This window comes from Rhipicephalus sanguineus, chromosome 1 (assembly GCF_013339695.2).
Source record: "Rhipicephalus sanguineus isolate Rsan-2018 chromosome 1, BIME_Rsan_1.4, whole genome shotgun sequence".
NCBI lineage: Eukaryota > Metazoa > Arthropoda > Arachnida > Ixodida > Ixodidae > Rhipicephalus > Rhipicephalus sanguineus.
This window is the reverse complement of record NC_051176.1, coordinates 114,699,756-114,716,238: the sequence shown is the minus strand read 5'-3', so window position 1 is coordinate 114,716,238 and position 16,483 is coordinate 114,699,756. Positions and strand designations below refer to the sequence as shown.

Genomic DNA, 16,483 nt, shown 5'->3' with positions numbered 1-16,483 from the left:
ACGAAAATTTGTGAACAAGAGGTCTCGCTGGAGCAAATGTTTCGACAAGCAGTCTTGTCTTCTTCAAGGCTACAACTGCGTTTGTTTAACTCCAGTCAGTTAGAATCAATCTAGAGTTGCCCACTAATGTATGTATGACTCATAATCATATCATGCTTTGCATGTGAATCATCAGAAATTATAAATTTAAGGGTAAATATATAGAAGTCTGTCTGGCTGGGCAAGATTATAAGAATAAAAACGCTCTCCAGCCACACTTAATCATTAGTCTTCTTAATTTTAAAAAAAACTAAGAGACCAAACGGGTCTCGAAACGTAGGGTCAGTTTTTTTAAAATTATAAATCACATTACAAAATAAACATCACGGCAGTGAGGGGAATTAACAGTCTTTCCAACATCTAATAATATCTAGGGTTTAACGTCCCAAAATCACGATACGCCGTAGTGGAGGGCTCCGCAAATTTCGACCACCTGGGGTTCTTTGACGTGCACCTAAACCTAAGTACACGGGCCTCAAACATTTTCGCCTCCATCGAAAATACAGCTGCCGCGCAACGTAAATGCAACATTTAGTTGTGCCTTACGAGACAGTTTACACACTATGCTCAAAACTGTTTTGCCTTAATTAACTGTGTTTAGATCATAGAAGTTTACAAAAAGATACGACAAAGCTTTACAAGGCTGTGCTCAATTACATTAGCCTTTGCACATATGTTCAATGGGATCCTTCAAATTATTTACAGCTAATAAACAAATTATAAGTGTGACGAGCACTTCTTCCAGCACAGCTTCACCAAGCACGTTTACGTTGTCGTGATGAGTGAGATTGTGTTCAGTGAGTATGGTAGTGTTTTCTTTTTTACATAGCAGAGAAACGTGCCAAATTTGTTTGAACACACCTATTTCTGCTGTTTGATTAAATTAACATGTCGCAGTTGTAGCACCTACCACTATGAAGTGAAAGTCTGTAAACTACTGTCACGAAAAAAAACCTAGGAAATCGAAGAGGTAATTTAAAACATACATGAACTTGGACTTATCCACAGCCACACTACAAGATTTTACGTATTGTCACGGGGTCGTGACGTCGACAAAAGCAGCAGTCGGTGTGTCCAAGATGAAACTTTTTATTCGGCCGAACTTGTGGCCGGGAAACGAAAAGTCAAACTACAGCAATACACACTGCACACTGATAGCGGCGAACAGGCATCAGCCGTCGATAAACTGATCTGTGGCAAGGCGCGTCGGCATTTATACCTGCGGCATCGAACATTCGAGCATTATCACTGGTGGCTGCGTTAGTTGACAATAAACTGAGCTGTTTGCAATTGCACGCTCCAGCCTAACAGAAGATCCTAAAATAATCTGGAATGTTCCCAGACATTTTGGCACGGTTAGTGCAATGCAGTAACTACACGTGCAATTGGCCAATAACATAAAACATAGAAAGAAAGGAGCGCATGTGACAGTATTTCAAGCCGGAGCTTCTAAAAGTAGCAGGGAGAATACATACTTGTGCTCCCAAGCCCAAATACATTGAAAAAGTAAATAACACAATAACAAGTATGCAATATATATATGACCTTTATTTATCCAGCATTGGCACAGGTTCACATCGTGCCCCACAGTTTGATTTCGTGAGTGTTTGCTTGCAACAGAGTGCTCAAGTTCTATCGACATGTCTATGTGATACAGAGATTGTGCTTACGGCTGAGCAGTTGTTTAGTGTTCTGTGCGAACACCAACGAAGATGTACACTGCATGCCTAAAGCTTATTTTCTTAGAATTGTGCTTCTAGAATCTGTAAGCACTCGCCTTATATCTCTGTTTCTTTAGCATTCATCTACGCTGCATACTCAGCAGTCCGATTACTACTAGCGCCAAGAAATTATAGCTGTAGAAACTGTGTAACTGAACTATATCGAGGAACAAAACGAGCCTGAAATATTTTCTTCCACCTATTACCTGAATACGTACTACCTATGGTATGGCTTCACGGCCGAGAAATTCGTGCCTGCCCTGTAGACACAACGCGATATTCCTTATTTGTAACGCATAACGCAAGGTGACATCGCAGAGCGAGAAAGATGCAGAACTGTACGCATCCGCGATTGTTTACGTAAAAGATTAATCAAAACTACATTGCTCTCACTGCGCCAACTATCTGTCGGCGTAGCGCACGTTTCGTTTCCGACTCCACACCATGCACTCAAAGATCAACACAACCTGGCAAGCGCCGCATAACTAAAGGAAGGATAAGACCCTTGTCCTAAAGCTATGCTGTTAAAACTCGGACGCTGCTACACAACGAGAGCAACGTTCTTTCAGCGATCTCGGTGTTCAGTTATATGCACATATTTGTCAGCTTTCAGACCGATTACACACGTACGGGTTGAAAGCTTTCGACGTGTATGAGTGACTTGTTTTGCTTGGACCTGACTGTATACATTGCTTGTACCAGCTTGGGCACTCACAATAAACGATGCAAACCTTACTTGATTGACGTTGTTTTTGCCAGTCGAGGCCAGTTTGGTCACCTGGCGATAAATATTACACACGCGAGCCGCGATTTAGCAACGACAAAGAACAAAATACTACAGGGAGCAAAAAGCGCAGTAGCGCGCGACCAGGGCGAACCAACCGCAAAAACGCGTTTGTCTAATGATGATGATAGTACTTGCAGCGCCATCTCGCCTCGCTCTATTACAGTTCAGTACGCCGCCGCTACCCTTATTTCCGTACTACAGTCAAAGGTACAGTTTCCGTTCTCTAAAGTGGTAGATATTCTCTGGTTGAGTGGTTTGGCGTTGACATCGGTTCACATTCTATTTATGCGTTGACCACAAGTATGACGATGGGCCATGGATTCGTTCAACTGCTAGCCCTTCAGTGACAATGCTTCTGATGCGGTACGGCCGTCTCATTTGTGTATACGTACGTACATTACAACGCGGGTCGTGCGAAGAAACAAGACAAGATGGCCTCGCACCGGACGGTGGTCTTTCGAGAGCGATGTCAGTGGCTCTTGGCGCCGCGGCAGCTCGATTACTTGAGTAGAGAAACTGGCGCTACACCGCGCGAATTCTGGAAAAGAGCGCTACCCACACTACGTGTTCTGTAATATTTCAGTACGCTGTACCTACATGCTGCTCTGCTACTGTTACGTCACGGTATTCGCCTGGCGTGTGAAATTGTGGTCATTGTGCGACAACTGTGTAGTTGTCGTTGTGGCGGTGGTTTGTCTTGCGTTAGATTTGGAATACTCTTTTCACGAAGGTGAGTGAGAGTGTTAGTGATTACCCACTGTGCACAGCTGTCATCAGAAGCGCATTTTGTGTTGAGTTTCGCACGCCAAAACAAAATCCTGAGAACGAGAGATACATACTGCACGCGTGCATAAGTCGGTCCTAATTCTCAGTGATGGCATGCGTATTCCAAAACGCATGTGATTGAGAATTTTGGCTTAATTGACAGAAGTCATTGACTTATTTTTCAAATATGTGCAATTATGATGCAGGTTAACGTTAAAATGCAGCCACGGCGGCCACATTTCAATGGGGGCGAAAGGCAAAGAACACCCATGTGCTTATGTTCGGGTGCACGTTAAAGAACCCCAGTTGATCGAAGTTAATCCGTAGTCCCACACTACGGCGTGCCTCATAATCATACGGTGGTTTCGACACGTCAAACTCCAGCAATTGTATGTTATCGTACTTTCACGCATGCACTGTCCAGTGGTATCACGTTTGCTAAAATGTTGTAAAAATTAACCTTCATGCTTTTTATATTGCTTGTTGCATTGATAAGTGCTATAAGTGCTGTGTAAAACTAAAAACGCGTGCTCTAGCCAAGTATGTTAACGCCGAAAAAAGTTGAATTATTGGTGTACCGTCGAAGGTGTTCATTAAAACAAGACTGTTTTGTGAAGCGGGACTTACTGTATTTATGACAAGCAGATCGTGCGCAAGCGTATACAAACAACACGAGACACACGGAAGTATGCGGCGCATCGCGCACACGCCGAGCCTATAAAAAAAAAAAGAACTCCACACACGTTACTCAACACATAGAACAAAAACAATGAACGTCACTCGTGTGTTGCTCGCATCAATCCTAGGTACAAGTAATTGCACGCGGCTGGCCGAGATCGGTAGCACTGGATAGTCCGGTCTGAGGCTGCCGAGTGACCGCGAAAGGGCAGCCGCTCTCCGCAGCACGGAATCACGATTGAACTCGGCGTGCGCGTGCGCGCGCGCGCAAGTCACGTGGTTGAGGAGAAAAGGAGGAAAGTTTCTCCCTTGGCGCTTGCCGCAAGAGGGCGCGACGAGTAAATCGTCCGCAAAGGAGAAAGTCGCGGCTCCGAAGGAGGAACGGAGCCCGTTGCTCCATTCTCGCTCCCTTTTTTTTTAGAGTGTACGTGGCGAAGTGGTGACAAATCATTGACAGAAAATTTATTGCACCCGTAAGGCATACTGCACATTGTACATTAAAACTGAAGTACTATAAATTTAATCAATCTTGTTTTTCTTTTGACACGAGGCTGGAGGACTGAAAGCTGTATAATTGCTCGACTTTAGGACGAAGTGCGCAACACCTAGCGCCCGTCCTCTCGGCTCCGTGTATTGCGTTTCGTCTTCCTCGGTGCTGTTAGCATGTTTCGTAACTTGTGTAGAGTATATCAGAGGTAGAATAGGGCTGGGGATTCACCCTTTGCTCTAATATAGTCGTTACAGAATGTACTAAGAAAACCTACATATCCTGGCGGCAGCAGACACCATGTACTGAAATTCGTGTATACATTTTTCGCAGTTTCTTCTCGTAATGTCACAAGAAAGAAAGAAAGAAAGAAAGAAAGAAAGAAAGAAAGGAAGAAAGAAAGAAAGAAAGAAAGAAAGAAAGAAAGAAAGAAAGAAAGAAAGAAAGAAAGAAAGAAAGAAAGAAAGAAAGAAAGAAAGAAGGAAAGAAAGAAAGAAAGAATGAAATGCCGCGATTTCGGAGAACCACATCTGAATTCGAGTGAAGCAGATGTTTGGTAAAAAGAGGCGTTTGAAATAAACGGCAAGGAAGAGGGTATTTCTGGTCACTACACAGCAGTTTAGCAGCGCACGCTTAACACCATTTAAGACAACGTTCGTAGGAGTAAATTGTCGTCATACGGCCACTCTGCGTGCGCTTCAGCTGCAAATGCTTTGTCTTAGACACAAGTACCGCCGATAGTACTTTTACCTCTGTTGATTTGGACCGCCGTGTACGATTATAGTAAAACGATGATGAACAAAGTTGATGAGTAGGCATGCGTGTGCACTTAAATAGCCTCACGGTAAGCGTTTACGGCCCTAAACCATCTCCGTTAAACGCGTAGATAGAAGGCCGTGTCCATGGAAGTGATGCTAACTACAACGGCACTTACGCTTTGGATAGTCGGTCCGGCGTCGGTGTCCGCAGCGCAACACATTGGCCAGGCCCTGGCGGAATGTGGGCGTCATGCCGCCGTAGATGATGGGATTCAGTGCGCTGTTGGCGTACGCCAAGTACGTGCACCAGAACGACGCCGGCGAGAACCACGAAGGTAACTGAACCATGGAAAAACAAACAAAAGAAAGCTCCAAATTGTCATGTTTTCTTACCCATTATGGGCAAAGTCAGTTGAACAGGTTGAAACACATCATTGCAAAATATGGAGAAACTGGTTATGACCAAGGACGCGTCAAATTCGTGAACATATTGCGTAGTTGTGTGACAGAAACCTATTTACACATCTTCCCTCTGTCTCTATATCAGGTTAAAACAAAGCAGTAAGCTTCAGGCTACTACTGTAAAGCCGAGAAGAAAACACCCACGGCGGAACTTGATCGTTTGTACTTTCAAAACAGCGCGAGTCCGCGACAAATAAGCGTCCGTCATATGTTCCCGCTTATCCTCAGTATAACGAAAACAATGAGCTGAAAAATTGCATCAATTTAAAACAAGGATCAACACATTTACCTCTGCAATAATTAACTGGAAAGCTTGCTTTACGTCATAAAGGCTCGAGCGCGCGAGCTGCAGGAACGTGCGCTCGCAGACAAAAGCTTTTGGCGCGCGTGAGCACATTTCCGTGTCTTATATTCTTGAGGGTCGCCTTCAGCGCGTACGTTCGTGTCCTCACTCTTGTTCTTTAAGTGCGTTCAATTCTCCTTTATTTCCTGTACTTATTTTATTTCTTTAAAGCCTTACCGGCTGGCTGTGGTTCCCGTTGTCCCGAAACTGAGAAAACAGAACGATGACTTGGAAGGGCATCCAGCAGAGGACAAACACAAGAAGCACCACGCACACCAGCTTCACAACCTGTGCAGCAACAAATAATAAAAAGGAAGAAAACAAAAATGGCACGGGAAGGTCAACTCGCGCGCCCCCAACAACCGTCATGCAGGAGAAAACCATCAGTCGGCGCAATGAATGCAAATTTCACGTATGTTTTGACCCAAAGAGGAGTTCGTTGTCATGAAGCGACGACGTGAAACAAGAAGGAACAACGGTGATATTGATCTTGCGCTGCTTAAGCATATCCCTCGCCAGAGGGGGCTTTCCCACAGCAGAGACAAACATGATTACGCGTGTTGATGTGCAACTGAGCATCTTCCCTTGAGTACCAGTATGACTTATTTAACAGACTTCAATTAATTTATCACAAAGACTGAAAAATGTTAGATTTGTCGCAAGCGCCACATTCGCTTTGCACGGATTCAGTTCTGCATACTGGGTGTAGTGCGTTTCGCAGCACACGGCACGGCACACGGCATTCTGCCCGGCGATAGCTTTTCTGCGTTTGCGTGCTGGCGTCTCTAGCAGCATATTTACGAGCGCAAAAGGCAGCGGCTCCGGAATGAAAAACGTCCGTAATAAGTTTGAGAAAAAACAAGAAACGCGATAAAGAAAGCGCATGACGTCACAGAGCAATAGTGCGAGAATCGCAAGTGCGTCGTCACCCGCTCCCTGCTTATTTTCGCTTTTTCCTCCGCCTGCGCAAGACGGAGGCTATTTCCAACTCCGAAAGTTGCAGCCTACTAATCTAACTTTGTGGCACTTCTTTATTTAGTTTTTCCCTTCCGTTGCATTGTACACAAGCGAGCTGTGGTACCGACCTTCCTCTTGGCCCGGGAGTGGAGCAGCGCATTGTTGGCGTTGGCCTCGCCCGGGTGCCGGTCCCTCCAGAGAGCGTGCAAGATGAGCGCGTAAGCCGAGCTCATCACGAGCACGGGCACAAAGAACAGTGCCACCGTGACGGCCGTGTAATAGAGCTGCTTGAAGGGCGACCGCGCCACGCACGCTTGCTCCACAGGGTCCCATTCGATGCGTTGTGGCCAACTCTCTCCGCAGTACGTCAGCTCCACGTCGGTCCACTGCGCGGCCAAGAAATGCATTGCCAAGTGGTTGGGCGAGACAGGCAAAGCATTAAAGCGATATCGCTAGAACTGTTCGTATGATTCCGGCTAACCAAAATATTAGAGTTATTAGTAGCGGAAGCAACGCGGAAATAGGAAAGACTTCTTGCAAGATAAAAAGGTGTAGGAATTCGAACCCCTTCCCTTCGCACCAATATGTCTTTTCAGAAGCTGATAACGCTGCCTCTACCGTTGCATTCCCGAAATGTAGTTACGTCTGCCAATCGACGAAGGGTGACCTTACGGTGCCTGCAACGGTGGTTTCAAATGATTTAATGCGGTGTGCAGGCAATTAATGGCGGGCTCCATTCGCACCTCCATCTATCCTGGTAGTGGCTCCCAGTGTCAAACCGTGTCTTGGAATAAGTAAAGTGCACAAGTGAAAACTGACCCAACCTATAGGTGAACTTTCGAATCCGAAATAAATAGCGAGCAGCGTTCAAACACGTGTGTGCTGAACCCCATCAAGAAACTATTTGCAAGTTGGAGCACACGCTGAGCTGAAATGCAGCTAATGCCCCAGGACTGAGTGCTGACGCTAAAAATAAGCTCACTCGCGCTCGCATCCATGCTCGGATTTTAATCATGAACTTGAAGGGGTACTGACACAATATTTCGCGGCCGAGATAGCCTGCGGGATCGATTCCGGTGAACATGCGTATATCATCTGCAAAATACACCAGCGAATATAGCTTGGAAGGTATTTTAAATGAAAGCGATCGGCACCCTCGCGCTACTGACACCCTCAAAGGTGATCCTCGGTGACCGCCTACTTCCCCCACGTGACCACGCTGCAACAAGTTATGATGACGTCATAGCCGCCATTTTTTTTTCGCCGCGTTCGCTCCAGCAGCCTACCTCTCGCGAATCACCCGGAAGTGCGTCACAGTTCTGTGTGCTGACGTGATCGAGCGCTGCGCCTGCTAGGTTGTGATAGTTGCAACCGGAGGCGTGTCGTTTTTGAAACCGAAACTGACACTGGTCGGCAATGAGGAGCCTGTAATTATTTATCTGTCGCGCGCTGCAGCAAACGATGGGCCGTGTTATGACTAACAGGCGCCCAGCAACACATTGCAGCAAAAAAAAAAAAAAAAAAACCGCGAGGCCAAGATTTTTGTCTCAGTATCCCTTTAAGGAATATACATTTGAGAACACCTCTTCGTTCTCAGATACGCCCTGGTTCATCTATTTTCTAGACTCGGTGGTTCGAAGGTGAAAGCAAACGTGAACGTTGCGCGCAGCTGCGCTATAGGTTACTTCGACAGGTAACGCGAGATATGATTACATGAGCAAGGCGGAGCAGCACGGCATAGATGATATGCTCATGGGTGCGTGACGTTTACGTTTACCACTAGCTGGCACGTCATTGCAATGTAATCACAGGTCGATGTGCGTCGTTTACTTCCAATTTCACGTGTGTCTTGAAAAACAAATACTTATGCATGTCGGACGTCGGTCGATGCAGATACCCCGAACCCTTTTTCTTTCCTAACTGCAGCATACGTAGCGCACTGTCTTAAACAAGAAGCCCCTTCTGCAATTCTATAAGTCTCGCCATAACTAGCACCATTCACCCGCCGAAAAAAGGTTAACCTAATCCACTTTTCTTATAACATGCCGCATCCTCGTTGTGTTTGTTCATCTCTTGGCGCATGCAGAGTACACTACCAGTAGAGTCGATGTAACCACTCTAACAATGGACGTAACCGACGTCGTGTAACAGCTTTCATCGTTGAAACTCGGTTTGTCTGGCGCCCCTACTGCCGCCTGGAACGCGGGCTCTATCTTCTGGCGTTTCTTTTGTTCTGCTTGGCCGGATGCTTTTCGCGTCAAAAGCCAAATCATCTTTCCTGAATGCTCGCGGTTAGTTGTGCTCCAGGGAGCTCGCCGAGAGTACCGCGCTGCACTTTCTCGTCTTCTGGCTGACGTACTGCGTCATGCATTATTCAAAAAACTGCTTCTACGGTTGGCGTAAAGCCTTGCATCCAATTTTCAGTTCTTCAAACCGTGTGCAGATTGAGGTGATAAGAAGCACTGGAGCGTTCGCCATAAGGGCGCAGAAGCTTAATCTATATAGCAACACGGTGGTGGGTTATACTGAGCGTGCTACGCAGAGCGATAGTAGTGTTTTATTTTGATTATTCAATTTCGCTTAGCTCCCTAAACAACTCTTACCGGGTTACTGTTGCAGTGCTCTGTTGGCCCCAAAAGGAAAAAAAAAAGAAATGTGGAAAGGGGAGGGGAAGGAGTCACAATCATTATGATTACTATTGCCAACATTAACTTGCCCCACACTAACAGCGTTCGAGAGCACTTCTTTTGTCTTCCTTTCTGATGAAAGGTGGCGCTCTGACAAAAAAAAATAAAATAAAAAGCTTACACATCGAGCTTACACATTGCGAAACTTAAGCAAAGTGAAAAGTTTCTTTAGAGGTGTGTATGAGTCATTTCTTTTTTCTTTTTTCCCCTTTGTTTTCGACAGGAAAATCTTCAAAGAATGCAGCTAAATTATATTGCGTCAAAAAAAAAAAAAAAAAGAGGCCAGGATTTGACCTTCTGGCCTCTTTTTTATTGAAATAAAAATAAATGAATGAAGGAGTCGCTGTCGCCATTTCTTGGCGATCGCTATCTCTTTCCACTTGGTTATTAAAGTTTAAAAAAAATGACTATATATGCACATTTACAGCCCTGCATTGGGTACGTTCAAAAGTTCAGGTTTAAACAGAGAACACATACAATCGCAGTGCACACTCTGAATGTAGTTCGCTGAATATTCATCTCAAATATTGTCGTCTTCAAAAAAAAGAACGTTGAAGCACTTTCATTGTTTTGTGATTTATCCGTGATGGCCATGGGACAAGTATTTTCGCCAATGAGAACGTTCGCTCTGAGTCCAGCAAGTGGAGTGCCTCATTCTTCTCTCCTCCATTCCCTCTGCACCCCGCTATTCTGTTAGTTACTGCGGCCTTCCTCTTCAAAAAAAAAAAAAAAAAGACTTCATCCCCTCTCTTCTTTCCAAAACGCAACAACTGAAGTTTTAATTTGCCCCTGTAAAGCGTGCTTTACCTGGCAATGGGTGTTATAAAGGTGAAGCTTGTTAAACAAATACAGGGTGCCTTTTTTTTTTTAGACAATAGATTTTTTAAAATGAAAATCCTATGACAGTAAGGGCCCTGTCGTGTTCGCACACGAACTCTACGTCAAGGCGGAAATACTTTTATCCAGCTGAAATGACACTGCTGCGTCTAATTAACAAAAATTTGTTAATTAAATTTTTAAATTATTGACCTGAGGTCAGTTTTTTTATATTAGAGAGTTGTAGTGGGTGACAATTTATGGCATACCCATTTTCTAGGAATCGCGAAAGTTGCACGCAATTCGAGATATTCATCATTGAATTTTCAGGGCGATATCGAAACAGACGGCGCACAGGAAACGCGGCCTCTCTGTTACATAAGACCGGAACTGCACGCGACAAGGAAGTGACGAAATGTGAATTAAGGCACGCCGATGCAGACTACGGTCAGAAAAATCGGCAAGCGTTCTGAAATACATAAGCAGACGGCTTATTATTATTTGCGTGCGATGTGTGATGCTATAAACAGGCGCGAAAAACAATTTCGCCTGTCTGCAAGAAGAAGCACCGCAATGGCTGCACCTGAGTTTTATGCTTCTCAGGGAAAAAAAAGGTTGATATTCAGGTTTTCTTGGGCACAGCTCCAAAGAAACAGATAAGCACCAAACACCGCAAGCAAAGGTAAGGCGTTTCGCTGGCGCAGGTGAGATGATTTGCCACTTTACACGAAAAGATACGGCCACGACGCGCTTGATTCAAATTTCATCACTTCCTTGTCACGCGTAATTTCTCTCTGACGTAACAGAGTGGTCGCATTTCGTGCGCGGCGCACGTGATCAGTTTCGAAAGCGCCCTTAAAATTCCATGGCGGTTATCTCGAATTACGTGCAACTTTTGCGATTTCTAAAGAATTGGTATGCCGTAAATCCTCACGCTCTACAACTTTCTAATATAAAAAACTACCCTCAGGTCAATAATTAGAAAGTTAATTAACGAATTTTTGTTAATAAGTTGCAGCAGTGCCATTTCAGCTGGGGCGAAGTATTTCCGCCTCGACGCCGAGTTCGTGTGTGAAAACGACAGGAGCCTTACTGTGATAGGATTTTTATTAAAAATCTTTATTGCCTAAAGAAAAAAAAACGGTATAGCTGCCGTCGCGAATGTAGCAAGCAGGGTGAGCGTTCTTACAAAAAAATACTGAGCCTTCTTTCACCCTATAGGTAGGGTCCTTTCAGTATACTCTACGACTTCACCCGGCTCCTATTTCGCACCGCAGGTTTGCTTGTCATTACGCGATGGCTTTCGACATGGTAAATGCGTGCTAATTTGCCTCTAGATGAACAGTTCAACATGTTAGCAAAACATGATCGGTAGTTTCTGTTCTGTTTCCACGCAGCTGCGGATGAATAGTCGTACTCGTGAAAGTTTTGTCGCATTGTAAGGTCTCTCTCATGAGAGCGCAGAGCGCCATGATAAGTCTAGCACGGTTGCTTACTGCAGGCGACTGGCGAAAACTGCACTCATTGCGAGCCAATTCTCTCGCATTCTGTTGTTGTTTTTTGTTTAGTCCAAGTGCCGAGCCTAGCTCATGATGATGATAGTTTTTTTTTTTTTTTTTTTACGGCGGAGCACAAGTTAACGACAGCTTAAACAGCTTAGCTGTTCAAAAAATCGTGAAAACTTTTATCTCTATGACATTTACGCCTCAAATGAAAGATTTTTGTACAGTCTGTGGGTGGCAGCAGTGTTGCGTTAGGCAAATGTCGTGAACACCGTGCATGCTTAACGAGAATAGAGAGTTGCAGTGGAGCGTCGGCAGCACGATGCGTAAAACGACCTTTTGTAAGGACGTAACCACTCTCCAGCACTTATGAGCAACATTTTATGCCGTAACCTTTCCCGGAGCATTTCTCTGGGTGTCAGGGGTAACGGGTAACTTCACCCATTAACTGCGTCCGTAGGTACTCAACGTAATTAGCCATCACTCCTGCTCACCCTCTTTGTTTGTCACTACCGGCACACATCCCTGATTTTCTCCTACCCCGCAGAGCGAGCTTGAGAGTGAACGTTCATGGAAGTGCGCTTGCTGTGGGGCTGCAACAGTGAACTTTGAAGGCACATACTGAAAAGAAAGTCACCTGTACGTTGTAGGGCGTGGTGTAAAGTAGGAGAGGCGAGGCGACGGTGGCCGACAGGAGCCACACAGCGGCCAGCACCCCACCCGTGCGCTGCTTTGTGATGCGTGCGCGGAACGGGTACAGGATGGCCGTGAACCGGTCGCACGAGATCGCGGACAGCGTTAGGACGCTGCACGTCACGGCCGTCACTGCGAACATCAGAGACACGTAGATTGTAAACACGCACGTACGTTTTATCTCAATCTGTTGCTGTGTTTCCTTCATGTGCGTGTAGTACTTGCGATATTTACTGTGGTGTCACTGTAGAAGTGGTTGTCGGACTTATTGTTAGTGTCACTGCTGCTTTTATACAATAACAGCAAAAACAATAACGACAACAATGTATTGTTAGTGGTATGTAGGAACAGTTGTAGTAGCGCTAATAGCTCTAGCGGTAGTACAAGTATAATAATGTTAGTAGTAGTAGTAGTAGTAGTAGCAGCAGCAGTGATTGTAGTAGTAGTACTAATAACAGTAGTAGTAGTATTGGCAGTATGGTAGTCGCAGTTGTAATAGTAGTGGTGGTTGCAGTAGTCATAGTAGCAGTACTAAACGTATAGTTATAACTGTAACAGTAGTGGCACTATAGTAGCAGTACTAATAGCAGTATCAGCGGTGCCAGTGTAGTAGGGGCAGTAGTAATAGTCGTAATACTATTAGTAGTAGAAATATTAAATGTGGCAGCAGCAGCACTTGCAGTAGTAGCAGTAGTTATAGTACTAATAGTAAGTAGTAGGGAATTCTACCATTACGGCGCCTGCCGTCTACGCCCTCTTTCGCGATGCGGTGGCGATTACTCCTCAATTTTATGATGCAAATCTCCCAAGGCAGAAAGTGGAAGTTTTCTTTTTAGCGAGAGTTAACAAAGTCATGAAAAGTTCGGACAAATAGCTTAGGATGGGCAAACTCACGTCCGAACGAAAAAAAAAAAACTGAAAAGGCTGACGCAGGACAGCAAGACATTCGTTGTTTTCACTGCCTATACTCCAAGAAATCTGTGCTAAGAAAATTTTCATGCGAAATGGTTCTAACTTCATTAGAACATGGCACAGACTCCAAGGTTAAAACATGTGTCCCGAAGTATTACAAATGAAAGTAGGGCATTTTCAATTCACTAAATACATTCTGGTTTGTCGGGCAAGTTATGTCTGCCTCTCTGAATAATCTAGGTGATTTGGACGAATTGCGCTACTGCACACACAAAGGTTTCGGAAATGCTGAGATGTTGGCATATTTGGATCATATGCGCAGATTTCTTCGCAACAGTCGTCAGGGATTATGTAGTCGTACACTGATTTGCGTGAACTGCTGATCCGAGAAACCGCCGCGTCACAAACGTTAATGTTTATTTTACGAAGGAGCACTGCTGATAGCTTTCGCTTGCCAGACAAACGCCAGGAATTCAAAATGGTCGTTCTGCAGTGTTTCGATGGCGCTCTCAAAGATTGGACGCACGTAATAATTAAAGCTCCTTCGCCTCAATGTAGCAACTACTGGTCTCGCACGTCATGTCCACATACAAGTCGATGCTGCTCAGGGGTAATGAACTGCAAGGAAAATTAATTTACGAGTTGCATATCTTAACTGCGGGACCAGCGGGACTGCAGCGTTGCAACAATGCTGCATGAAGACACAATCTGATAGCAATAATAAGTTTCCCAAATTAACCTCAACTTGCTTTTGTAGTGAAATGAAGCACCAAAATTATTGCAAAAAAATCTTGAAATTATACAACATGATGAGTGAGCAAGTACACAAGCAAAACTAAAACGACATCTGCGGCGGTATTCTGGGGCGAGCACTGGGGCGAGTGCTTTAGGGCGAGCCACTACAACTTCTCAGGGCTAATGGCGTTATTCTGCTAAGCTCGAGATCGCGGAATCGCTCGCGGCCGTCACATTTTGACGAGAGTCAAATGCGCAAACGGCCGAGGACTTCTGTTCAGGCGAACAGAAGTCCTCGCCTCGTAATCATGTCGAGGTTATGGTACGTAAGAGCTTAGAATTTGTTTTAGTGGAGTTACTAGACCAAAATCACTATATAGGACTAGATTACTACAACTACTAGTAGTAGTAAGTAGTCGTCGTAGCTGTAGTAATAGGTCACGAACTTAAGGCTCTCACGCTGTCAACAGGATACTCGCAACACTTATACGTGGCAAAAGGATGGACCGCGTCTTTAGCACTATTACGTCGTTCGTCGTGCTTCACGCATTCCTCCGGCATGTGCGGCGCGGGGTGCCTATCCCCGCATGTGCTCGTCCACTTAATGTTACACCATGACCACGCTTCATTACCGGCTAACAGCATTCCGCATCGTTGTCAATTTAAGAGGATACGACGTGGAACGCATTTCGGTTCAAATTACGACGCTGTTATCATTCTCCGGGAAAAGGACGCGTAAACACTCGCGTGGTGCTATAAGCTGAAAATGTGCCTCACTTCGTTTCATAAATGAGGCTGGCGCTTTATGCCCTTGTCAGGCGGGCAAATTAAATAGCGCCCATTTTCGAAAGCACCCCGGTGTCGTCCGGCAGTCCCCGTATTAGCGGTGCTCCACTCCGCTTCTCGTTAAAAAATATTCCGAGGCTTTATGTACCAGAACAACAACGTCATAATGAAGCACGCCGTAAACGGGAATCCGAATTAATTCTGAGCACCTGGAGTTCTTTAACGTGCAGCTGAATCTAAGTATACGAGCGTTTTTCGCATATATTTTTTAGCGTGGTAATGCGGCTGCCAGTGGTCGGGAATGAACTGGCAACCTGGTAATGGATCACTATAAATGCTACCGCGGCGGGTGAGCGTGTACGTCTGAGAAATAGCGGAAAGCAAGATACAATTTATAACTTAAAAAAATATAAGACTACTGAAATAAGAAATATAACAACATTGAAATTACTGAATAAATGGGCATAGATCTCCACGGAAAAACATTCTTGTGAAACATAAATACAAAGTAGTTTGAGCTGTGTTGAATGCCGCTCCATAAGCTGGCTGCTAAAAAAAATCGCATAACTGCAGATTTAAAACAACTGTTGAATTGCCCTGCGCAAGGGAGTCAACATAAATGAGACTGCATGCATAGCACGAATAAAGGACCTTTGGAAAATTTATATATATTTTATCTACTAAGCGACTTTACGTGCCCTTTGAATGTACTGGGATTACAACAGCTTTTATTAAAATCTATTGCAAAATCTGGGAACAGATTCCTGCAACTCATTAAGGCTTCAGGCCGTGTGAAAAGACAACAAAAATAATGCAGCGACTCTCAAAATTGTGGCCTACAGGATTGCCTTAAAAAAAGAAAAGGCTGCATTAGGAAAAAAGCTTATGGAATAATACGAACGAAACCGCTGTCTCGCTTTAGCGTTAAATTTTTGACAAATGCCAGGTCGTACAGTTCAAGCTCTTCATTAATAATTTGATATGAAGAAACTCGAAATCCCCTCAGCTTCTTTCTTTTTTTTTAGGTTGTCTCAACAAGTCTGAGGAGTGTTGTAAACATTTCCCAACTTTTCTCTCCGAACTTTAGTCTCTGAAATCTCCAAGCAGCAGAATCAATTCTGTCTGGTACTGAAAAAAAAAAAATGTCTGTTGTAACGAAATGCGCCCCAGACGCGCAAAGCACAAACCAAACATATTTGTTGTTGATAGTTCGAGTCAGAGGCACTGAAAGGGTGATAGTGCTCATTTTACAGAAATAAAAAGATGCGACGGAACAACATTTATTGCACGACACCATTAGAAAGGACTTACTTGATACTGAGCGTCGCAGATGAAATTAAAAAAAAAAAAACAGC

At 44.6% G+C, this 16,483-nt stretch overlaps 1 protein-coding gene across 1 annotated transcript in view; it reads right to left on the bottom strand.

Annotated features, from left to right (window-relative positions):
- Nucleotides 1-16,483, bottom strand: part of LOC119396442 (QRFP-like peptide receptor) — a 281,905-nt gene that overhangs the window by 31,624 nt on the left and 233,798 nt on the right. The window contains exons 3-6 of the mRNA XM_037663661.2: nt 12,640-12,827; nt 7,126-7,383; nt 6,218-6,328; nt 5,412-5,574 (exon numbers count right to left, since the gene is read on the bottom strand). Coding sequence (XP_037519589.1) covers nt 5,412-5,574; nt 6,218-6,328; nt 7,126-7,383; nt 12,640-12,827 — 720 coding nt within the window. The remainder of the gene's footprint in view (nt 1-5,411; nt 5,575-6,217; nt 6,329-7,125; nt 7,384-12,639; nt 12,828-16,483) is intronic.